Below are 26,127 nucleotides of genomic sequence, written 5' to 3' on the forward strand. Positions count from 1 at the left end.
TTCTCAGGACATTCGAATGTAGTTTAGGTTATAAAAATGCGCTAAGGTTTAGTTGGGGCGAGGATAACTAAATTGCAAAATAGTTAGAGATGCATTTTATCATACAGCCAATTGATCTGATAACAGTAGTATGCCTATGACATACTGGGTAAGCCAGGTTTCTTTTTTACCCCAACAACCACGGACTGCTTTGCAGCCTAGTACATGGTAGGGGAATCTACAGCTTAAGGTGGGATTCGATGTGTAACGAGTGAAAGAGTTATTACAAATAGACGTCGGTGCGGGTAATCGAACTCTTGAAGACGGATGCGCTATTATTGAGTTAACCACGGAGATGGTGATACATAAGTTACATACAGTCTTCGGGGTCCAAAGGGGGAAACTATCTAACGTGTACCACACATCGCGTTGCAAAAATCAGAAACTCAGTGAAAAAAAGTTTACTATCAGGATACAATCATTTCAAATGTAAGAAATATATGCTATTAAAGAAAAGAAATAAGTTTTGGGAATGTGAAATATATTTTTGAAGATACATGTAAAAAATGACGTTGCAGGAAAAGAGATGTGTTTCTTCGGCCAGTCTTTTCTATTTGCTATTTTTCTTCAATCTTCCTGCCAGTACATCGTGTATCTTCGTCCCAATGATTCTTGCTTGCCTTCTGTATGTCGATTATCGAAAAAAGGAGGGAAGTACTTTATAACAAAAACCTCTGCACGTCTACTGTCTTTAACACTTAAGGTCTTCTACTGCCCCATAATTAGCAAGAGATTTTTTTATTCTTAAGGCAGTTAACCTTGCAGCAGCATTCTGATACCAGCACTCCTTCATGACCTTCGACATCACTTGAAGGGCCTGCACATAAAAATAATAATTATTATAGTATATTATTACTGTAAATTTTTAAAGTATCATAGAAAAGAGTTATTAGAAAAACATTTTTCAATGATTTCGTGAAAAATGTAGTTTATTCGCTGAAAAATGGCTGAACTATGAATTTGCTCATGGAGATTATTTCAATAATTAATAATCCTTGTAAAGATTACAAAGCAACATAGAAAAGAGCCATAGGAGAATTTCTTAGTTGATTCCGTAAACAAAGAGTGCTTATCACTTGAAAAATGGCCAAGCTGTGGATATGTTTATAAACATTGTTTAAATAATTTATAATTATTTTAACTTTTCAAAGTATCATAGGAAAGCAAAAACATTCTCTATTGATTCCGTGAACAAATTGAGCCTATTAATAATATTTAGATAAATGGATTAAATAATTAATAATTATTGTAAATTGACCAAATATCGTAGAAAAGAGTTATTGGAAATACATTCTTCTCGAATGCATAAAAAAATTGTGTCTATTTGTTGAAAAAATGCCAAAATCTTAATTTGTTGATATAATGAATAATTCTTGTAAATTTGCAAAGCATCATAGAAAAAAGTCATCGGAAAGACATGCTTAGTTAATTTTGTAAAAAAATAGAGCCTCTTTGTTGAAAAGTTGCCCAAAGCGTATTCGCTGAAAAATAACCAAAATCTATTCGTTGAAAAATGACTCAGCTCTGCATGTTTAAATTGGAAATTATTCAAATCATTAATAATGATTATAAATTTGCAAGATATCGTAGAAAAGAGGAATCGAAAACTTAAAAATAGCCAAATTCTAAATTTGTTTATGAATATTATTTGAATAATTAATAATTCTTGGAATTTCACCAAGCATAATAGAAAAAAGTAATCTGAAAGATATTCTTAGTTAACTCTGTTTTCTATAAGGGTAAATGAACCAAAGATGAACACATTTGCTAAATTTTCTAATCTTCTTCAGCTTCTAAAAATAGTTTAAATTGATAATTACGGTTTGCTGGCGAATTATGAAACCAAGACCAAAAAAGGATACAATTTTAGGACGAAATTTTTTTAAGTATCCAAAGCTGGTCACGTGAAATGAACATAATCAGCAGATCAAAAACGGTCAATATCTGTAAACAGATTAATTTCGGCAGCTGAAATAGCTACCATAAAAATAAAAGTGGAATAGTAGCTTCAAATTGATAATCCCCCCTTGGAACATGTGGACAACGAAGACCTGATTAAAGCTAAAGGCATAGGTGCTAGGGATAATAAAAATCGAGTACCAGATCCACTAGAACTACATTTGAACATGCACAACGAAAATGTGAACAGCGAAATCCCAAAAAAACTACAGCACCTTGAAAGGAATTTTGGTTATGCTTTACTAGACTTCAGACATGCAGAACCAACACAAAGGCATTTTCTGCCCAAGATGAACATCACAAGTTATCTACGCGCACTAATAGAATACCTAAACAGCAACCGTCAGAACGTTGGGCCGCAAAGCTAAGCCTAAAAATCAGTCTTTGTCCCAGAAAGAGATCGAAATCCACCATAAAAGATCAGGACGGATACGGATGTCAGCAAAGTAAGGTGCAAATTGCGTCTATTAAAACAATACACAAAAGGAAATAGAATCAGAAAGCTGATCAACCATATAACTAAGATCATCCAACCTCGGTACCAACATAGACGCTGTTGCCATGACTCCAGCTTGTAAACATCAAAAGAACGTAAACATGGTATATATAGACTACAGGCAAGCATTTGCTTCCGGGCCGCATGGCTATTTGCTTGAAGCCTTAAAAATGTACAAAATCTACTCACGCATCATTGACTTCCTACTTCATGTTCTGATTCTTTAGCAATCAACACCTATGCTATCTATGTCCTCATGTACTCCTACTGGCTCATCAAATGGTCTAACACCGACCTGCAAAGGTTAAACAGAACCGTCCGCGTTGAGTTGACGAAGCAATGAAAGGACAACATTAATTCGGCGATTGAGAGCGTAGTTTTCCCACAAAATAGAGGGGGTAAGGGAAACACAATGGACACAAAAATCCATCCACGGCGAGCACCCCGAAACGTTAGATCATCATGAAGTGGATAGTTACGCGTTCAATATTTGTCTGAATGATATTTCTCGTGATGCGAGAAAAAAAGGCTGAAGAATCTACATCATCGACATTGCTTGTCCGTTTAACCGGAATTTTAGGAAGCCTATACAACCAAGCTCCATAAGTGTAGCGAGCTAAGGCATGAAGTGAAGGCAAAATGGAGGAATGTGAAACAATTATCTATTCATCCTATAGTGATTTCGGCTACAGGCAATCTGTAAGCAAGGTGCACTAACGAACTCCAAACTACACAATGCTTAATGTTACTTAATATTTATCATTGTTGATCGCTCCACGAGGATAGTCGGGCGCCCCTGATGCCATCACTGGGAGCGGCAGCATAGAAGCTGGTGATGGTGACCTACGAGGTGGACAGATAGATCTCACTGGGATAGCCGAATGTACTACTGTCCAGCCAGAACATCGGCAACAAGCGGTAAACAGCAGAACGTCTGCTGCGCCTGCGGAGGATGTTTCGGCATCAATTTTCAAACTTATAATGATGAGTACTTGATGCGCTAGCAATTCAAAAATAAGATGGGAGCGACAACAACTTCTCCTGGAAGGATGGCCTTTCGACAAAACTGTGGCGAATTTTCCGGAAATGAGAACAGTAACCCAATATGACCTTGAACAACGAAGGCCTCAGATTTTTGATAGTAACCTCCTTCCCAGAATAGATATCAATCAAATAGGATTTGAGTTTGAGAGTGCATACCGCCGGCAACTTCAAGGTGCGCAGGCTCAAAAGAGGATCAAGTGGACGCCGGAAATCAATGGAGCAATATCAGATTTCACTTTCGGGTAAGGCCACGGGAAACAACATGACGAACATCATCTCTCCAAAATCAGGTACAGCAACAACTAGCAGCACCGACTGTCTCGTGGCCGACAGTCGTTAGGCTTGCATCCGCTAGAGGCTGTCCCTGATTTTACTGAACTCACTGAAGAGCTCGATGAGGAAAGTCTGCGTCTCATAGCGTGCTTCACTGATGCCATTGTAAAGTTCTCAGAACAAGAACCATAAATGAGAAACTGTCTGCCGAAATTAAATTCTTTACTATTCGTTAAAGCAACTTTCAGTATGCATTCACTAATTACCTTATTTTATTTTAGCACATTTATATTTATCTTATACTCACGTCAATCGATTGCCATCGATTTGGTATTGACGGTCTTTGCCTATCGTTGCAAACGACCTTGCGCATTTCTTCTATTGTTGGATCGCAGGGCACTAAATCGTAAAATGGAAGCTGATAGTCATCGTGAATGCCTCCAACATTACATCTTCTTGCGATTTCCCATAGAATTAAGCCGAGAGCATAAACGTCAGCTCTCTTAAAAGAGTCGAAGTGATTCATGTTTATTGTCTCTTCAAGAACCTATAAGCACACAAACTTTATTTATTATATTATGTAAGATACATTTCGGGATTTGTTTGCCAAAACAGTTGGCTACATCAAGAAAGTAAGCGCATCGTTTAAGAAAAATTACGCCGTTAACCGAAGCACGCAATTTTAGAAACATTAAGGTGAAGAGCAATTGCGAAATCCAGTTTAAGTCTTTGAGAAAGATAAAAAATCAATTTTGCGTGCATTGTTGCTTTTCGATTCATCAAATGACAAAAATAAAAAAGTAAGAGTATAGTATAATTACAATTTTTCTGAAAAAAGATCTCACTTGACTCCACTGAGAATCAAACTACAGAACTTCCGACTGCCGGTCGGGTATTTTTTTATCAAGCTATTAGAGAGATTGAAAGAAAAATCTTTTTTAGAAATACACGCTATCTACAGCCTAGTATTACATTCATCTGTAAAAATATAAATCAAAACTATAGATCAAGTTAACTCTTCAACCAACAAAAAATAATTGAGTTTATTTCTGACTAGATGGAAAATAAATTTTTTTAATCAAATTTTTCTGAAAAAAGACCTTCTCACTTCGCTCCACTGGGAATAAAACGATAAAACTTTCGCTTGCCGGCCGGGTGCTTTCCCATTAAGCTATTAGATAGATCGAAAGAATATTTTTTTAGACATACACGCTATCTAGAGCCAGGTGTTACATTTATCATACGAGTAATTTAAAGGAATTTTTATTATTGACAGAGCTAGTTACTATCGATTAGTGTAGATGTCATTACACAATCTGCGAAAATAGAAATAAAAACTATCGACGAAGTTAACTCTTCAAATAACAGAGAATAATTAACGTAATTTATGACTAGATGTAAAAGAAAAATATTAAATTAAAAAATTTAATTATTCAGAAAAAAGATCTTCTCACTTCGCTGCACCGGGAATCGAACCACAGAATTTCTGATTGCCGGTCGGGTGTATTTCCATTAAGCTACTAGAGATGTCTACAGAAGAATATTTTATCAGAAACACACACAAGCTCAAGTCACGTATTACATTCACGATACGAGTACTTTAAGGAATCTTTATTATTATCAGAGCTAGTAACTATCGATCTGTGTAGATGACATTCCATCATTTGTAAAAATAGAAATCAAAAGTATCGATCAAGTTTATTTTCAAATAAAAATTTTTAATTAATTAATCTGAAAAAAGATCTTACTTCGCTCTACTGGGGACCGAACCACAAAACTTGCGATCGTCCGTCGGGTTCTTTACTATTAAGATATTAGAAAGATCGAAAGAAGAACACAAATTACTTAAAGTCATTTTTGACAAGATGGAAAATAAAATTTTTTAAATGTTTAATTAAGTTTTTCTGAAAAGACATCTTCTTACTTCGCTCCACTAGGAATCGACAGATGTGCAATGCTCCTCTTATCGGCATTTGTTCCTAAGCCACAATGCAGCAACGGCAAAACACAAATCGATCCAGCTAAAGAGTGTGTTGATTTCAACTTCGCTGCCATTTCCACAACTTTCGAACGATTTTATTCAATTTTTCATATTTCAACCTACATTTTTTCGACGACCGTCCCACTGGTCAAAATTAGCGAAAAGTGGATTTCGTTCAAAATTATTTTATTATTAAAAAGCAATAAACACATTATATTTTTAAACAAAGTGCGTTGATTGTAGCCATCGCTTATGCATTGAGAATACAATATACACATTTCAAGCATTTTGATTAACAAACGGCCGAATAATCGCGAGTTATGTTTTAGAAAACATCGCTTTTTAATCGGAAAATTTTCTCAGCTTTTATTGTTAATCTTGAGTAATAATTGTCTAATGAAAAAGTTTGGTAAGAAAAATTTGTCCGCCGGGTCAATGTGAATGCGAAGGGTATATTTTATTTTACGTTTCGCGCACTTTTTTATCGATAGATTTTACCAAGTGCACAATACTTCTACGCGACTTCGAGCGCTTGTCGAGTTCTTGCATTCCTCACCTCAGTTCTTTTCCAGTGACCCCAACTTTGGCAGGTAAAGGTTTATATGCCAAAGTTGGGATCACTGGTTTTTCCGAGAACTGACGCCGCGCCGCTGATATGAGTGAGAGGAGCGGCGGTGGATGTGTGGTGGACGCTGAGGTGTAACAAAACAGGAGCTTAGCGGCTAGGCGCGGTACCCTAACGGCCTACCTGTGTAAATGTGTCATGAACTTCCGACAGTTCACTCGAAGCAAGAGGCACACGCGAATAACCACGGTGGCAAACTCACGTCGAGCAGCAGCGGGTCTCCGATGTCGACTGAAGCCGACGGGATTGATTGGATTATGTTTTGCGATCGAATGAGTAGAATGCGCCTGTAGGAGAAATTGACAACAGCGCCATCTGACACGTGAATGTAATCGTATATCGCGAAGTAGTATCTCGAAGTTATTGAAGCATTAATAGAGTTAATGCTTTCACGACGATTCATTTTGATAAAAAGAGATATTTCGGGTTCCAATCGTGTAAAAAACTACGAATTTTGCCGACGTTTCGTGAACATTGCAGTTGATTAACAGAGCGCTCGACTGTAGGACTGGTCGAACCTGATTAGCCAATCAAGTTTTTTTTTTTAATCCGGGAGGACGGAAAGTCAAATCGGATTGGTATTATATCCATTGTCCCTATTGATGTTATTAGAGTGTTTCAAAATTTCAATTGCTTCTTTATATTTTCTTGGAAATGTATTGTGTTTTTGCGATGATTATTATTTTGTCAAATAAAATGTTTTGTCCCTAATCGTAAAGAGTATACATAAGAACAACTTAATCTCGAATACTGCGGTTTACTATGAATTATTTACTATAATTTCTAGTTAACGTTTAATTCAAATTGTTTCTACGATTTGACAAAGAAACCAAAAAAGAGGAAGAAGTATTGGATAGATAGAGGTAGAAACAGTATGATCGTTTCGCAACGACAAGACCTATCATTCGAACACAATCGGATCGTCTCTGTCTATTGCCCATGTTAAGAAAAAACCTGAGCCACTTTTTCAGCACGACCTTAAAAAAATCACGTGCTACAGACTTGTCACAGAACAGTGACTTATAACATCTCAAATTATTGCTGCAAAAATTGTTTACAGCCTTAATAGGGGTTCCGCCCCTTTTCTGCAATCTAAGCAAAACTGTGTCACATGCATTTTCCATTACGCAGTAATGCGTGCTTCTCACTTAAAGTGTTGAAGTGACGTGTTTATGGTGCAAAAGTAAGATGCTTTTGGATGCTGCTGTCTCCGACAGCAGCATTTTAGTAGTGCTGGCATCCAGCACTACTAACTTCATTTTGTATGAAATTTAGTAAACGCGTAGAAGTGTTAAAATACATAAAATTCTTTTAAAATTTCTTGTTCTAAAAGTTATAGGAGCCTAAATTATATTATAAACTGTAATACAAAATGCTGCAGTTTTAAATTCGTTGGAAATGTTTCGAAAAATAATACTTTATTTATTCCTCCTGAAAACTAGGCTAAATGAAGTTAGCCTAATTCTGAAGAAGAACGAAAAAGATAGCCTATTCATCGTAGAACGCATCGACATGACACTAACACCTACCCCTAAATAAAAATATAGATATTAAACAAAACGAAAAAATATATGAATTAAAAGTTTATAAAACTTATAATAAAACAATTCATAAAACGATTCCAAAAATTATAAAACATAAAACAATTCATAAAACAATTTCATAAAATATCCAAATGAAAAAAACACACTATTCGCCTTCAAAAAGCTATAAACTCTACCCAGAATCCCAAAATAATAATAAAAAAGATATATATCAAAAATACCACTAACGCATTTAACCAAATCCTGCTCTTTTTTCAGAAAAAATGTAATAAAAATTTTTTAACTTTCAGCAGAGTGATGAAGATCTTTTTCAGAAAAAATGCAAACAAACTAGGGTTCGTGGAATATTACTGTGGACATAGATATATTAACTGGGGTCTTGAAAAGTTGCCTGTCGTAATTATCTTCTTTAATAAACTTTTGGGCGGTTTTAGTACAAGATAGCGTAGACGGGATACGTTAAAAGCAATATAGGTAATTACTAAGGGTTGTGGAATATTACTGTGCAAATAAATATATTAACTAGAGCCTTAAACAGTTGTCTTGGTTGTTTATTTGTAATTTGCATGTTTTTCGGCCGTTTTAGCTTGTTTAAAGTTCTAATGTTTCGTCTTTATGAGATTTTCTGCGATCGAAAATTATTCAATTTATCGACATCGCCTAATTCCTAGCTATTTTCGGTTTCCTTATTATTTAAATGAATGTTTGAAGTCACGAGATTTCTCAGTTTGAGTGTGTGATGATAGCCTTGTCGGTTTAGAAAAACAATGTATGAGCAGCAGTGAATCGCCACAGGTTGCTGTCTGATCTTTACGAATCAGTAAAGTGATTAACTCAATGAATACATTAAATCTTACATCTTACAAAAATGACTATAAACGAGTGAGTGATCTGTGTGTTTCTCAAAAATGGTCTTAGTCTGCCAAGTATTCTATACTTGGAATAAAACTTGAACTATTCATTATTTCTAATGATTCTTCTCTGTCTATTCCTGATCTGCCAAAATTAAATATTTACAAACATAAAGATTAAACAAATGGTCCTTCGAGCCGAATTAAATATCGTGAAAAAACATTCAAAAGCGTAAAATTAATACAGAAAAGACCAAAATGAGAAATTGTATTAAGTGAAAGCATAAGAAGTAGGTGGAAAATATGACGGCTTGAGGTCACATAGCAAGGATATAAGCTGGTGACAACATCTTCGCACGTACTATAAGGCAGTTGTCCTTCTCCAAACAGTCTCTACTGTACTCTTTCATGTTGTCATTCTTCACTGGATCAGTCTTTCATTATTCTTCACCTGAAGGAAGAAATAACAGGTTTGCCAGCTGATATTTGGATGATTGTCAACACATTTAATTTTAGACTTCATCGATTTCTAACCTTCTCCAGTGGTAAGATGACAACTTTAATTTACCCGTAATGAGAGAGGCTCGTTCTGACAAATAAAATAATAATTTAGACCATAGTATTTCAGTGATGATTTATTGACATTTTATTAATAATTATGCTCTGGCACACTCAAATTTGCTCACCTTGTTAGAGCATTTTGAAGCTAAAGTAAATCAGTTCTTTAGTTTGCAAATTAAGACTTCAATTTTAGCTGAATGATCAGCAACTGTCAATTTAAATTTCTCCTTTTGTTAAAACGGACCCATTAATCTCCGAGTTATCAGAAATTTCTCAGGCGATTCTACGCACTGAAACCAATTTTAAGAAAATTGGAAAAACCCATCTAACAGTGGCTACTGTAAAATCCCGGATAGAACTTCTTGACCAACGCTAGAAGAGTTGTGAAACCCTGCATCTGGAAATTAAAGCTGGAACTACGTCGGCTGAGCGTGAGAAATTGGAATATTTCACAAAGTCTAAATATCTCGCTATTGAAGATGCTTATCTCAATGCGCGAGATTTTTTATATAATCAATTGTTCTTGCTGACTCCTGAAACTAAGTCTAATAAAAGTTTAAATCAGTCTCAAATCATTCGTCATGATTCCTTGCCTGTTAAACTTCCTCAAATCACTTTACCGGAGTTTTCTGGAGACTACGAGGATTGAGAGAATTTCCGCAATTTATTTAATACTTTAATAATTCAAAACGATTCCTTGTCAAATGTAACAAGATTACACTATTTGAAATTGTCCTTAAAGGGCGAAACTGAAGTTTTTTTAAGACATGCTTCGATAACTGATGCTAATTTTATCTCAACTTGGAAGACGCTAAAGACCAGATTTGACAACAAGAGAGCTTTAATGTCAACTCATTTATAAGCCTTTATGAATCTTCCTAATGTGTCGAATAATATTCTAGAAGACTTAACAAAACTTGCGCGATACAACAAATGAGTCATTGGCGGCTCCCAAAAATCTTAAACGCTTAACAGAACATTGAAGTTATTTACTTGTTTTTATAATGGTTAAAAAGTTTGATATTAGTACTCTCAAGGAATGAGAGATGCATATTGGTTCTAGCACTGATTATCCCACTTATCAGCAACTTGACTCATTTTGGAGACTCGCATACGTATTTTGGAGGCTATTACAGCTTCAAAGCCTGGTGCGAGTTCTCAAGAAAAGAGTAAGGCTTCAAAACAATTGGAAGTTAAGAGCCACAATGCAACTTCTAGCTCAAAGCGTCTCCTTTGTAAGGATAATCACCCTTTATTTAAATGCAATCAATTCAAAACTCTGTCTGTGGACAGGCGTAGGGAAGTTGCTACAAATAATCATTGTTGTTATAATTGTCTCACGCCTGGAAATTGACCTCATAATTGCGTTAGTAAATTTAAATGTTACAAGTGCGGGAGGAGACATAATTCCCTGTTGCATTACGATGATTATAATTCAAATCTCACCTTACCACCAACTCACTCTGCACCGGTTACTTCTCAATTGGCAGAAATCACGCAACTTTAAACATTCATTTAAATAATAAGGAAATCGAAAATAGTTTTGAAATATGCGATGTCGATACATTGAATAATTTTCAATCGCAGAAAATCTCATAAAGACGAAACTAAAACTTAATAGACTTAGCCGCCCACCATAATCCACTAAGTTTACAGAGTAATTTTTTTGCATCTAATTAATAATAGTCGTTCAGATTTCGCTCATTTCTTTTGCTCTTACTGGTAACAGACAAATCTGAGTAATCGGACGTTCGTATTCCCGACTGGCAGTTTTTACGCTAACAGTACGTACTAAATCGTCCTTTCCCTTGTAGCATTTAATTATACGACCTAACAACCATCTAGACTATACCTCTCGCGTCACAATCAAATGATCCCGGCAATTCCACCGTGAAGGTGGGGGTGAATCATGTTGCGCTCAAAGAAGCAGACGATAAAGTTTTGTGTCATTTTCTCAATACTCATCACATTTATAGCGGTCAACCTTACTCCATACGGCGATTATTTCCTTCCAAGCCGAAAATGGAAGAAGTCACAGATTTAGAGTTTTGCTGGACCAAGGATCGGAATGTTGTTTTATTACCGAGTGAGCAATGAAAATATTAAGCCCGCGCTACAAAAAGGTTAAAGCAGTTATATATTGGGTTGGAGGAGTTAACAATGGTTCTTCAAGAAAGTTAGCAGAATTTAATTTAATTCCTAAAGAAAGAAACTGTCCTAAAGTCCACATTCAAGCTTTAGCATTATTACACCTTGCATCATATGCTCCTCCTGTAAGTTTCAGTCACAAATAAAATAAAAATTAACATTCCAGTTACAGCACATCAGGCTATTTCAGCAGAAGTCTTGAATGAAGATTTAACCAGGTTCTGGGAGTTGGGGGAAGTTCCCTTTAAAAATACTTTGACAGATGACGAAATGTTTTGTGATGAGTATTTCGCCACAGCTTACCAACGAACAAAAGACGGACGTTACATGAAACGCTTACCTTTCAAAAACGATCCTCCGATAAAAATAGGTGCATCCCTGGAGAGAGATAAGATCGCTTTGAACAAAGTACTTCGTCGTTTATCGGAGAAATCGGAATTATTGTTACAATACTTCAGTTTCTTGTTAGAATATGATAGCCTTGGACACAGGTAACTTCTTCAAGAAAAGGAATTGGATAATTCTCCACGAACTGTGTATTTGCCTAATCACCCTATCTTAAGAGAAAGTAGTTCCACTAATAAGTTGAGGGTTATTTTCAACTTTTCAGTTTAACTTCCGATAATTCTTCCTTGAATTCTGATTTTCACATCGGTCCTAAGATTCTGAATGATTTGGTTTTAATCAATGTGAATTTGAGATCACATCGCTTTGTTTATATGGCTGAAGTTGAAAAAATGTTTAGACAAATTCTAGTTAATCCTCGGGATTGCGACTATTAAAGAACTGTCTGGATTTCTCCTGATAAAAGGCTCGTCGCTTATAGACTTTTAACCGTTTCTTACGGTACTGCCTGTGCTCCTTATTTAACTAACAAAGTGGTTAAGCAGTTAGCTTATAATGAAGGAAATAGATTTACTTTAGCCCAAACTATATTAGAAAATAATATTTACGTCGATGATGTTTTGTTTGGTGCAGATAGTCAGATTGAGGCTAAACAGGTGCGAGCTGAAATCCCACTGTTATTAGAAGCTGACGGTTTCCATTTGCGAAAATGGGTCGCAAATGAACCCGAACTATTGGAAGATTGTCCCTCGGGAGAACAAAAATGTACTATCGAATTTCCGTTAGTGGAGGATGCTCAGCCGAAGGTTCTAGGTTTATTTTGGGATCCTAAGTCTGATTCATTCCTTTTTAAAGTGACTTCTTCTTTAGTCGAAAATCCAACAAAACGGATTGTTCTTTCATTAATAGCTAAGTTGTGTGATCCTATGGGTTGGATAACTCCAGTCATAATAGTGGCAAAAATTTTAATGCACGGAGTTTGGCTGCGTAAACTCGACTGGGACGACAGACTACCTGATGATCTTAAAACTCAATGGTTAAATTATCATGGTTCTCAGGAAAAATTAGAAGCACTTGAAGTCCCCCGATGGACACAACAACTGCAGAAAAACTCTGAATTCGAGCTTCATGGCTTTTCTGACGCTTCGTCAAAAGCTTATTCAGCTTCCGTTTACATGATAATTCTTAGTGACGATTTAAAGGAGGCTCATGTTTGCCTACTAATGGCTAAATCTAAAGTAGCTCCTGTTAAATATATATCAATTCCTCGTTTGGAGTTGTGTGAAGCTGCGTTGCTAAATAAGACACTTAAGTTTGTCATGGAAACTATGTCTTTGAATAAAATACCTGTTTACTGTCACACTGATTCCGTAACAGTTTTGGCATGGCTAGGAAAACATCCTTCCGATTGGCCTGTGTTTGTCGCCAATAGAGTTTCTGCTACCTCGCACCAAATGGCGATACATTTCTACGAAAGATAATCCGGCCGACTGCGCTACTCGGGGACTCACCCCCGAAAAATTGATAAGGTATTCCTCATGGTGGTAAGGCCAACCTTGGTTAACTTTGCATTTCTCAAAATGGCCTGAATATCGCCACGCAGCCCCCTCGCAATCAAATTTAAAACAGCGGCCACTAGAGAGTCATCATGTTTTGAGTGTAATCAAAAGTCCATTTAACTTGATGCTTAAATTCTCCTCTTGGCCAAGATTGCTGCGCGTAACGGCCTATTGTAAAAGGTTTATTGATGCCTTTGTGTTCAAGCACTCAAAACTTAATAAGCCTAATCCTAAATTTTCAACCATTTCTCTTAATGTGATTGAAATCCAACAAGGTGTTATATTTTGGATTAAATTTTTCCAGGCACAATCCTTTTCTAATGAGATAAAAGCTTTGAACAAAGAAGATAGGGTGGTCCCAAAGAGCTTGCTATTAAAAAGTTTGCATCCATTTTTGGATTCCAACAATCTCTTAAGGTTAGGTGAATGACCACGGCACGCTCCTATCAGTTTTGATGAGAAGCGTCCTATCATTTTGCCGCGGCACCACATAAGTGAGCTTATCGCCACGCATGCTCATCTTCGACCTTTACACGGTGGTCAGCAATTAACTTTAAATACGCTCAGTCAGCGTTACTGGATTTTAGGAGCTCGCTTTTTGGTTAAACGACTGATCAAAGGTTGCCTGGAGAGCACACGTGAGAGAGTGGCTCTGTCTCAACAACTAATGGGGGACTTACCTGAATTTAGAGTAACTCCACATCGTCCATTCATACATTCTGATGTGGACTATGCAGGCCCATTTAACGTTCGCTTTGCTTCCGGTCGTGACAGAAAGAGTTACAAAACTTACGTTGCGCTTTTCGTATGTTCTTGTACGTGAGCTTCCCATTTAGAACTCGTTCCTGATTATTCATCTGCCGCTTTCCTCGCCGCCTTTTAGCGATTTTCTTCAAGGCGAGGAAGACCTGTACATGTGTACAGTGATAATGGTATGACATTTCACGGTGCGAACCGGGAATTAAAAAATTGTCTTCTGAATCTTAGACTGTATGCTAATTTGCATAATGAGTTCGCAATTCAAGGTACTTCTTGGCATTTCATACCTTCTTCCGCTCCTCATTTTGAGGGTTTATTGAAGGCTGCGGTTGAGAGTTTTAAACACCATCTGAAAAGAATTGTAGGTGCACATACTCTTACACACGAAGAGTTTTATACCCTTCTTGCTCGTATAGAAGCTTGTCTCAATTCCCGTCTATTGTTCCTTTTTCAAATGTTCCTGAAGACTTTTCCTATCTTACACCTGGACATTTTTTGATTGGAGCCTCTTTGACCAGCATTCCAGAACCCTCATTGGAATTTACTTCAGAAAATCGTTTAAATCGATGGCAGTTAGTCCAAAAAATTTCAGAGATTTACTGGAGAAGATAGGCTGTTGATTATTTACAGTCTTCACAAAAACGCTACAAATGGTTCAACAAAGAGTTAAATCTTGTGATCGGTGACACGCTCATGTGAAATATGATTCGTTACCGCCTTCTAGATGGTTGTTAGGTCGTATAATTAAATTCTACAAGGAAAAGGACGATTTAGTACGTACTGTTAGCGTAAAAACTGTCAGTCGGGAATACGAACCTCCGATTACTCAGATTTGTATGTTACCAGTAAGAGCAATAGAAATGAGCGAAATCTAAACAACTATTATTAGTTAGATGTAAAAGAAATTATTCTGTAAACTTAGTGGATTATGCCGGGCAGATAAGGCTATTAAATTTTAGTTACATTTATACTGTTTCTTTACGGCGGGCGGCATTTGCGTTGATCTAAATACTCGATTAAGCACTTATTGTTTTTTCTTTTCATCGTGCAGTTACCACTCACGAGGCGGGCGGTATGTTTAAAGTTCTAATGTTTCATCTTTATGAGATTTTCTGTGATTGAAAATTATTCAATTTATTGACATCGCCTATTTCATATCTATTTTCGATTTCCTTATTATTTAAATGAATGTTTGAAGCCACGTGATTTCTCAGTTTGAGTGTGTGATGATGGCCTTGTCGGTTTAGAAAAATAGTGTGCGAGCAGCTGTAAATCGCGACAGATTGCTGTCCGATCTTTTCGGATCAATAAAGTGGTTCACTCAATAAAGACATGAAATCTTACATCTTACAAAAATGTCTATAAACGAGTGAGTGATCGGTGTGGTTCTCAAAAATGGTCTTAGTCTGCCAAGTATTCTATACTTGAAATAAAACTTGAACTATTCATTATTTCTAACGATTTTTCCCTGTCTATTCCTGATCTACCAAAATTAAATATTTACAAACATAGACATTAAACATAGTTAAACTCAGCTGTGATTTAGTTCGTTAAATATGCTAGGATTAGTTCATAGTGCTTGTTTAATATTACTGTGGGGATATATATTAATTAAAAAGATGTCACACGACCACCGCGTGGTACTACTGGGTGCAACCATCATCTTAAAATGACACCAGCTCCCAGCAGAACCGCGGTAAATCACACCTATGGCCACGTATCACGGCCGTGAGATAGCCACGATAAAATCACAACGACACTACAGCGAAATCCTCGTATTACGAACCAGCGATAGCTTCGCACCTCCGAGAGACCGGATCACAAGGACAATTATTTTAAGCGAATACTTTGAGTAGTCATTGCAGCTCCCTTTTGAGGTTTTGATAACTCTTCTCCTTTTCCTTCTGCTTTGCAGTAACTTTGTAGTCGGTCGGAGCCGAGTGTGCAACGGAGGGCAGGGTCGGCAGGGGAGGGTCATGGCGTATACCGTAAGAGCGACAAAGATAGTAATAAAGCGCTATCAGGGTCGCATTATTTCTGAAGAGATACGTAGTTTCCGCAAGGGTAGGACACCCAGATAGTATTTGTTCTAGGTATTCAGCGTGTGCTTGACACGATCTGCACCTATAGCTGGGAATTTCTTGACATAAAATGCGATCACGACATAATAAGATGAAAATGAAACCGGCCTGTTACGCGAAAATGAAACCCTCTTTATCTGATTTAAGCCCTGATGACCTGAGAAAAGCAAAAGTTTGCTCTTTTGACAAGGACTGTTCTTCTACATTTCTGTCAAATTTTCCGTGCATTTTCTTGTCAAGCAAGCATCTATATGGAGTAATGCACTTTCCTCACTTTTGATGTTGAAATTCAGGCCAAGGGTATTAATCGCCTGTTCCGCAGCTTTGTAAGGGAACGCTCCTCTGTCAAGCATCTCATGGTTCCTGACCATTTATAGAAGAGGGTCTCTGCCATTTGCAACGATGTAAGCTGTACTTTGAAAAATTAGGTTATGAAGACATTGAAGATACAGAAGTCCAGATCCGCTTTGACCGCATGAGATGTATAAAAGCGGAACAGGCGATTTGATTTGCAAGCTCTTCTGCATATTCATGATGTTACGTGTGACATCAAGAGCCGTAAGCTTATTCTTCGTCCATTGAACCGCCCGAAACGAGTAGAGTAGAACCGGGATGGCAAGCATGTTAGTCGCAGATTCCTTGCTCAACGCAGACAGATTTGGAGACCAAATCTTCCGAAGAAGATGCTTGTATCTGCTTCGGAGACTCCTTCACTGATGTTATGTCCTGAAAGTAGCTTTGAGACACGCTCAGGTACGAATAGGTATCAACAGTGTGAAGATGCCTAATAACACTTATATCCACAAGCTCATGGTCCTTGGGATCCCCAATCATCTTTCTTTTCTCTAGATGAATTTTGGCACACTTGTCCAATCCAAAGCCCATACAAATCTCTCCCTATGTACTTCTTGACGATGTTTAACCCTTCTGTACCTAACCAAATAAATTAATGTTGTAGTCCAACCGGGGTACCTGGGTACCCATATACGGATTTATAGCTAAAAGTCGGCTGTAACTTAGAATAATTGTGGGTATTAGATGCATATTGATGTATTTACAAGCATATGCTCGTAAATTCCGAGAAGATCAGGTGCGTTGCGAGTAAGAGTTTTTTTGTAGTGAATAAAATAATAATATTATTATTGTTATTTCTATTGGCAGGAACTCAATATTAAGTTTTTTTCTTTCACATGAAAATGCTTCATCATTGATTTTGAAGTTATTAGTTTTACACTTTAGATCAGGACGAGCAAATTTTCAAAAGGATGATGCAAAATTTGTAAATGATTAATTATGACACGACTTTGTTTCAAGTTTATAATTTAAGAATACTTCACTTTCAAACAAACTTTGAAATTTTATATATTTTTAACCCTTCAAGTTTATATTTATTCAATTTGAAAGCTTTCAATTGGAATATGCTCTGGTTTAATGCCATCATGTAATATATATATTGAACATTTGATTGCTAATAAAAAATTATAATTGCTAGAAAAATAAAATGTTTTAATCGACGAGGCTATAAAGTAACTAGGGTAGAAGAATTCCGAAGTTAATTTTAAATAAGCAAAATCTTTATGAATGTTCAGTGAATGGATCTTCAGTGGATCCCTTTCACCTTTAACGTTGTATCCACTGTTCACTGTGTTAGAATCAGTCCCTGGTACTGATATGGCATAGGTTAAAGTTCTTGAGGGTAACTAAATTTAAAACATTAACAAATATTAATTCTACTGTTAAAATATACCTCTGGCGCCATATAACGTTTTGTTCCTACTCGGTTGTTTAGTTGTATATCCACAGTATCGGTGATAACATCATGCCTAACAGCAAGACCAAGATCACCGATTGCGCAAGTTCCATTGGTTTTAACTAGGATGTTTTTTGATTTTAGATCTCTGTGGGCAATTGCTGGTTTTCCCTGTGTACCTACTATCTCCATGTGAAGATGTGATAAGCCTGTGGCTATCGACAGAGCCATTCTAATCATACCATTCGTGTCTACGGTTGACCTATTGAGGTAGTCAAAAAGAGAACCTTTCTCGTGGTAGTCAGTTATAAGCCAAAGCTGCGTCCATGTCCCATTATCTATAACATAATTCTGCCATTAATTTCCTGACCATTTAAAAAGGAGGGCGGTATGAAACGCCATACTTTCAAAGAACCCCATCCCCACAAGTGTGTCACGTAATGCTGGAGCGGCCTCAAAGAGAACAATAATTGGGGTTGAACAAAAAGGAATAACTCGGGATTAAATATAAGAGACTTAAAAGAAATATAAACATGAAATTAATAAGAAAAATTACATATCGAAAGATTGACGAAAATAGATAACAGCTAAGCTGGAATGGTAAAGTGTGGCTTGGGAAATGGTCGAAAAAATGTGAAATATGCTTTGATACGTTTTTCAGGTATGAATCCAACGAACCCCTCAATTTTCCGATAGTTCCATCGTTTCTAAAAATGATCACAAAAAACGTAAAAAAAACTCTAAGAAGTATGATGTTATAGATGCCGTTATACTTGCAAAATTAATTAAGAGTTAAAACTAACTTTTTTTATGCCGATAAAAACTACTAAAATTAATTTTAGACTTGTCATTAGTATTTTACGTATTTTAAAAATGTATGAACAGTTTATTTTTATTTTTCATTCCGTTCACATTTTTATTTACATATTTCAAGAGAGTTAGCACATTTTTTTAGTTCTTTTTGTTGCCATACAAATTTTTTATTTAAAAACCTCTATTATTAGGTGCTTATCAGTATTTATATAACAACGCATTTTCTGCAGCCTCTTTTACGTTTTATATAATTAATTCGAGATACATGAAAAGAGCGTGAAGTATCCTATAAAAACTGTACATCGCAATATTTCTTTATTTTTACGGACACCTTCTTCACAGTAATTCTTGTTCCAAGTTGGAAATATTCTTCCACAAACTCTTGTATCATCCAATAAGACTAAAATATTAACAAAAATCCACTTAAGATATATACGAATGTTTGTATTGCTGGATATTGCCAGAGGATAATTATAGTTGTGAAAACTAATTTTTAGAACCCTTTTTATTTATTTAAAAAATGATTTCGTACCAAAGTAACAAGAAAGTAGCTATTGCTTCTTATTTCGAAATTTATCATAAATATGGGAACACAAGATATATTTTTTTACCTGGTACTTTTTGTGCGAAATTCGAGGACAAAAGTACAACTTTTAGATCTAGGTCGATTTATATAAGACACCTGTTGTTCTGTTACGCAATACAATCTTTATCACATAGTAGGGGGCAATTAGTGCTTTAGGAAAATATACTATTGCCGCCCTCCACATCGTCAAGGACCGCAGGAAAAGGTACCTAAAGGGTGTGATTGCAGTTAAATAAGTGTATATATTAAGACGATCAGACAAATACTAAATGAAAGGAGAAAGCCGTCTGTACACGAAAAACACGCACTGCCAAGGCTCAACATGGAAGATATATGCGGCAAAGGTATTTTTTTACGGAAGTTATTTGCTTATGCTGGAATACTGAAATGACGAAATTTTTGGAAATAGAGTATTCAAAGAGTTTGCAAAAATATAATATGTATACTCTGATGCTTCGAAAATATACATGTAAAAGGGACTTTGAATACATAATCAAGAATTAACGTAAGGTGCGATTAATGATGACTGAGTATGTTTTGTGGAAAAAAATGTGAAGTAACATTTTTTTTAAACAAATTTTCAAAACAAAGTTTGAAAAAATGTTTGAAAAAACAATCTGAAAAAAATGTTTTGAAAAAATTAAATAAAAAACTTTTTAAGAAAAAAATTCTTGGAACAAAAATACTGAAACCAAATAATTATTGCAGAGAAAAATTTGTTGAGAACAAAATGTTAACATTTTTTAAACCAAATGTTTTCATTTAGAACGTTTCATTAACATCGAGGCAATAGTTGACGTTTCTCTACTTTTCACTTACAGTTTGGTAACTATTTCTGTATCTGAGTAAAAATAACTATTCTAAAGAATAATTATTGCATATAATTATTTTCTCCTGAGGTATGATTAGACATTTGGGATGCGAACTGTTTCTAAAAAACGAGGTATTACTTTCTGTTGATAATTTCAGATTGGAATTCATTGTTTAAACAATTCATTATTATTAACAGTACTTTACTCTTCTTGGGTACCCTACAGTTTAAAATATTGAAGCAGAAGTAAGTAAATTCCGTAAACAAATAACTTCGCCACACATTTCTATTATGTAGAGCCTTGGCAAGACGAGTTTTTCATTTACAGAGGGCTTTCAGGGCAGAGTGTGCCAATACTAAATTTTCAAAAAGCACTAATTTCCCCCTACAATGGACTATAAGATTAAAACATGTCCATACAAGGAGTAACAAATATCATTTAAACATAAATTAATGAAAAAATAGAGGACCTTTAGTACCTCACCTCAAGTTTTTATTTACCTTTATTATCCGCCGCAATAAATCCCAGAATGTTGTCATGTCGAAGCATCACTGTTTGGTAGATCTCAGCTTCCCTGAACCAGGATCTCTCCTCCCGCGAGCTAAATATTTTGACAGCAACGTTTTCTCCCCGCCAACGGCCGCGCCAGACCTCGCCGAATCTACCCTTTCCGATGGTCTCAACCAATTGGATTTGACGTGCTATGCTTCGCTGAACCAGAAGTGGTAAGCCTACTGGAGATACAAAAAGTAAGAGATTCAAAACTCAGTATAATTTGACGAGTTAGAGAATACCATACAAATAGAAACCGCACGTTAAATTATTTTATGAAAATGTTTAAAAAAATTAGAGGGTGTGACGGCAGTGGCTCCGAAGGGAACCGGCGGACCCTTCGAGATTTCACGGGATGCGGAAGCCATTCTACAAAATTTGACCGACCCCTGGCGAAATCGCGATAAAGTTTCAGCTATAATCACGTCCCACGACCGTGAGATGGGTAGTAACAGTTTGCGATAGACTCTAAATGACGATCCGGCAAAAGTCTCGTGCACCCAAAGGATACAGAGCGACCCAAAGGCGACCGCCTCAAAGAATACCGCTGATTAGGACGACTAGCTTAACATATTATTCCGCGCTTATGTGTATAACTCGCTCTGCAGCAATCATCGGAAATGTCTTGGCTCAAAATGTGCGACAGTATGCATTAGTAGATATGGCACCCTCTTGACAGGCCAAAATTAAACCCTCCATGCTCGACATTAAGTCGGCTGATTTGAAGAAAGCAAAGGTTAGCTCATACGACATTGACTGATCTCTTACATTTCTATGGTAGATCTTGTGCATCCTCTTATCGAGAAGACGTTCGCGGAAGTTTTTCTCTTGTGCTTTCTTGAACCGTACTTCTCAACAATTCATATAGCGATCTAGTTGCTTGTTATTTCTAGCACAGATCGGAAGATCATCCATGTAAAATAAAAAAGAGACCTTATGCTTTCAATATCCGAGTTTGCCGCAGAAATATGCGAGGAAAAAGAGGAGAGGTCTCATGATGTCGCTTGCAATGTCGCTTTCATAATGTTAAGCTTTCCAATTGACCTGATAATAAGTCTATGGGAGGTTGAACACAGCAACACACAAACACGCACCACACACAGGATGTCCCAGACTCAAGGGGCCGAATTTAGATGGCTGTACAAAATTTAAAAACTTAAATCGAAAATTCATTTTTCAAAAATCAGTTTAAGTTTTAGTTGTTTTGCCCCACTTTGATAAATGCAAACCTCATAACTAAACCATTCACAACATTAAAAAATTGCTTGCCAAATTTTTAACACGATATCTCATTCCACGTGGACGTAAGTTGGGAAAGAAAAGTACCGATCTAACTTCCACGTGTATTTTCTTCGAAATTTTGTTTTTCTTCAAAATTTCCACCGGAACAAAGCAGAGAAATGAACTTTATCACCTCCTCTTTCATTTTCGAAACTTTCCGAGTGATATCTCATTCCGTTTAGACGTAAGTTAGGAAAGAAAAATTGAGGACCAGGTTTCATCACGTGACCCACTCGTCACATGGCCTTAATTGTATATAAAAATATCCTAACATCATCCGAAAAGAAATTTTTGCACCAAAAAACCAGTAATATTGTTTTTAATTACCGTTTGCACTAAAGGAATATATAAACCTTTGTTGATTCAACAGTCATAATTTTACGAACATTTTCGTAGCACTTTTTCGACTCTATATTTCACTTTTAACAGTCCCCTAACAAAAGTTTCTATTAACTTGTTTTCGATAATCCAAAATTTAAATTTTGAAAAAATCTCGCCCACGATTACTTAACTTTTTGCGCAAAATATGCCCATACTATGTAAGAATAATATTCTACAAACAATTTTTTTAAACGTATCTTTAGTATAAAGTCGGTAAAGGCACACCATGTCTTTTAGTAGTATTAAACTATAAGAGAAAATTAAACTTTAATTTGACCTACCAGAACCACTGCCACTTGTTGTCATTTCTAACATATCCCTGATAGTTACACCTCCGAGAATTGGTCTATCCGGAGCTTCCATTGAATCATCTGGAAAATGTCTAGCTGGTCGTTTCCTTGCCATGTGAACGTGGTAGACCGTCATTGCGATCACGCAAATTAAACATATAGGTAATGCTATGGCCATAGCCGTTTGCCAAGTCTCCCAAGTTGTCCTACTTCCATTTGGCAACACTTGGGTAATAAGAATGATATTATATTTTTCGTAAGATTTAGAAAATCATAAAAATACTGAAATGCAATTTATGAGCGACATAATAAACAAACAAATGCGGAAGCAAACAGCATCATTCAAGCAACCAATTAGCAAGCTGGTTAAAAATTATTCATCTGTGATTGAACTTATTGACATAAACCAGTTTGTCTATAGATATTAAAAATTATAATTCTTTACTATCTGTGATTTAAAAAAAAATCAAAACATAAATATAAAATAACAATATTCATAGTGTTTCCTGGGTTATTTCAATACATCGAAGTAAGCCTAGAAGCAGCAAAATATGTAAAAAAATTACTTAAATTTAAGTACAGTTAAGCCAATGGCTTCAATGGCAGAAATGCCCATGCAATGAATGGAGGATGATGAAAGGATTTTCAGGGATAAGGAAGTTCAACACTTCATTTCATAATTCAATGCATTATTTACCATACCACTGCATCCTTCGATATGAATTCCTCGTATTCTATTTTGTATATTTAGATAAACTTTCCATAAATCGATGTGCAAAAACTCGAAAAACATAATTTCAGTGAACCTTTTCTCCTGTATTCTTCCTTTAAATTAATGAAGACAAATCACAATTTATTCACGCAAATCTCTCAATAATAGTTTTACTGCTTCAGGAAACAAGGAAATAATCATTCTGCACTATGATTTTGCACCGTCGAATTAAACGTCGAAATCAACAGTTGTATTGCCTTACCTGATAGATATGACATTTCCTAGATCTCTATATAATAATGTAGGTGCTGTTAAATAATTATTGAAGTAAAACCACACATAAAATGTTAGCTACTGGACAAAACAAGCACATTTTAATAGAAGATACATTGTTCTTTCAATCAAACTTGAAAACGTTACAACCATATTTAGGTAGTCTAAGCTTTTAATGTAGTTGTCATGCAGGGAAGCAGGTCTCTGGAAAAATGTATTTAATTGTAATCTAAAAAATTGCAATTATCATTGTTCGGAATTGATTGTCATATTTTATTAACTAAATTGTTTTATTTTAATTTCACTCATTTAACATCGACTTTGCCATTTAGACTCTAATTTTACATGTTTACATTTTAATGGAATCCTAATTTTAAATTGTTATCGATTTCTTCTCTTATGCTTATTCCTCTATCCTTGAGTCATATGCTTTCGATGAGTGAGAACTTTGCGTACCCTTCTGCGAGGAAATTTTAGTCGTCGTCCGAAAGTTAAATTGAGAACTTGTCGTTTCAGTAGACGCGTTCGAAATAATAATTGTGTATCAGATTTTATCAATGTCACAGATTTTAAATTATTCAACGTATACTAGCTTGATTTTTCAGCAATTTTTTAATATTGAAAAAATGTGTTGTATTCTTCGTCTAAGAGACCTGTCCTTCAATATTTTCAAAAATTCCCCTACTTTTTAAAAATTTAGTAATAAGCGATAAGAAAAAAAAGGTCAGCCAAAAATAAAAGTTCTTCAATAAATAATTCCAGTATGTTACAAATTTGTAAATAAAAAATCATACTTTATATCTTTAACAATAACATCAAGATAATAATGCGATTATTGAAAGTATAATTATATATTTGTCCAAAAACCTGCTTTCTCCACGGAAACTACCATAAATATAAAGGTATAACTGAGTATAACTTTATTATCTTGTTTTACACGATATTTAGGAAAAATAAATGATTGCACCACATGCCCCAAAAGTATGCTTTCCGATGCCTGTATTCTGTGTCCGAAGGGAGCCTTTTCTTCAAGAAAATTAATTCCCAGTGCCGATGGAACATAGGTTATGCATCTTTTTTACTCCCTAAGGAGCTTGAATGTAAAGGAACTAGAGCAAGCGAGACACAAGCATATGGAAAACCTTTATTTTATTCCATATGCTTATGTCTCGCTTAATTTAAGTCCTTCAAATTCACACATCATACGGAGGGAGAAACACAGATAACTTGCGTTTCGCTGGCCCTGCTAATTCTATCACCGCGCATGCGTACTCTAAGCAAGAAAATAATTTCTAACGTTGAGCATGCGCACTTCGATGAGGAAGAAACATTTTATACCGCTGGGCATGCGCAAATGGAGCAAGAAAATTGCTTCTATCGCTGGTCATGCTTCGACTTCGACTCACTTCACTAACTTGCAGCTCGATCTATGAACATCAAAACTCTTACTCAGTCTATTACGTAGAACAAACTGACCCTCCACCTAGCGGGGAAAAATTGTATTACGTCTAGAAGCTGAAGTAGATTCGCCGGCTAGGTTATGTCAGACCTGCCAGACACTTCGAAGTGATATGTTGTGAGGATTTGCCTAGCACTGGATCATCGACACACCAATCCATTATCTAAGATTGCTTGTTTTTGCGGAAACTCGATGAATTTATAGGAGCTGTAGTTTGATTCTGTGAAAATGGTACTATCAATTCTCGACCTACATGTTCTCAAGTAGAAGGTACAAATTAAAAATAGAAAGTCTAAGAGTATAAAAATCGGTGTGTTAATGATCAGCTACTATCTTTCTCCAGGCATCAGATCGCTTTTTTCGAGGACGGTATCATATGATAATATAGTATATTAATTTTGTTCGTTTTTGTTTTTAAAATGTAATTTAGCTAAGGTAAAATGGCCAAGAACTTCCGCCTGTTAATTTTTCATTCTTCTTCCTCCAAATGAATAAATAATTAAGTTTTTTCCAAAAAGGAGAAGAGGAATGTCTCGCTGGACACTTTTAAGTTGTTCCGTGCAGAAAAGACGAGCTTAGAGTACTTAACATTACTACCTGAATGTCTTTACCACAAGATTTTTCTGTGTATCACGCATATTATCGCAAATAAAAGAGATCCTCTCTTCATTCCTTTATAAAACAGCAGAGCATATAGGTGAAACCATTGGTGTTGACTTCTACATCATACAGCATACATAATAACTAGGATGACCGTTTCAACAGAATACTCTGGGTGCAATTGACGCAAAACTTCTATTAGATCCTTAAACTCCTCTTCCTTGTCTTTCTCATTAGTGTGATGTTCATGTCAACTGGTAATGAAAATTCAAAAAGGCGCGTGGTTAGTTCTTCCATATTAAGGAGAACGATATGAAAATCCTTAAGCAATTCTGCATATAGAATCGAATTGA

General features: G+C 35.9%; 1 protein-coding gene across 8 annotated transcripts in view; it reads right to left on the reverse strand.

Moving 5' to 3' along the window:
• Positions 1-499: 499 nt before the first annotated feature.
• The window catches only part of LOC117179153 (TGF-beta receptor type-1), a 183,216-nt gene continuing 157,588 nt past the window's right edge, over positions 500-26,127 (reverse strand). For 4 of the 8 annotated variants that reach the window (XM_033370846.1, XM_033370851.1, XM_033370847.1 and 1 more), the window contains 6 exons: positions 23,433-23,555; positions 22,722-22,955; positions 20,727-20,960; positions 18,013-18,353; positions 4,119-4,358; positions 500-856 (listed from right to left, as the gene is read on the reverse strand). In XM_033370846.1, coding sequence (XP_033226737.1) covers positions 731-856; positions 4,119-4,358; positions 18,013-18,353; positions 20,727-20,960; positions 22,722-22,955; positions 23,433-23,555 — 1,298 coding nt within the window. In that variant the 3' untranslated portion in view covers positions 500-730. Of the gene's footprint in view, positions 857-4,118; positions 4,359-18,012; positions 18,354-20,726; positions 20,961-22,721; positions 22,956-23,432; positions 23,556-23,704; positions 25,149-26,127 lie in introns of those variants that run through there. The other 4 variants (XM_033370848.1, XM_033370849.1, XM_033370850.1 and 1 more) reach the window with 2 other exon arrangements.

Source organism: Belonocnema kinseyi, chromosome 8 (assembly GCF_010883055.1).
Source record: "Belonocnema kinseyi isolate 2016_QV_RU_SX_M_011 chromosome 8, B_treatae_v1, whole genome shotgun sequence".
In the NCBI taxonomy this organism is placed as follows: domain Eukaryota; kingdom Metazoa; phylum Arthropoda; class Insecta; order Hymenoptera; family Cynipidae; genus Belonocnema; species Belonocnema kinseyi.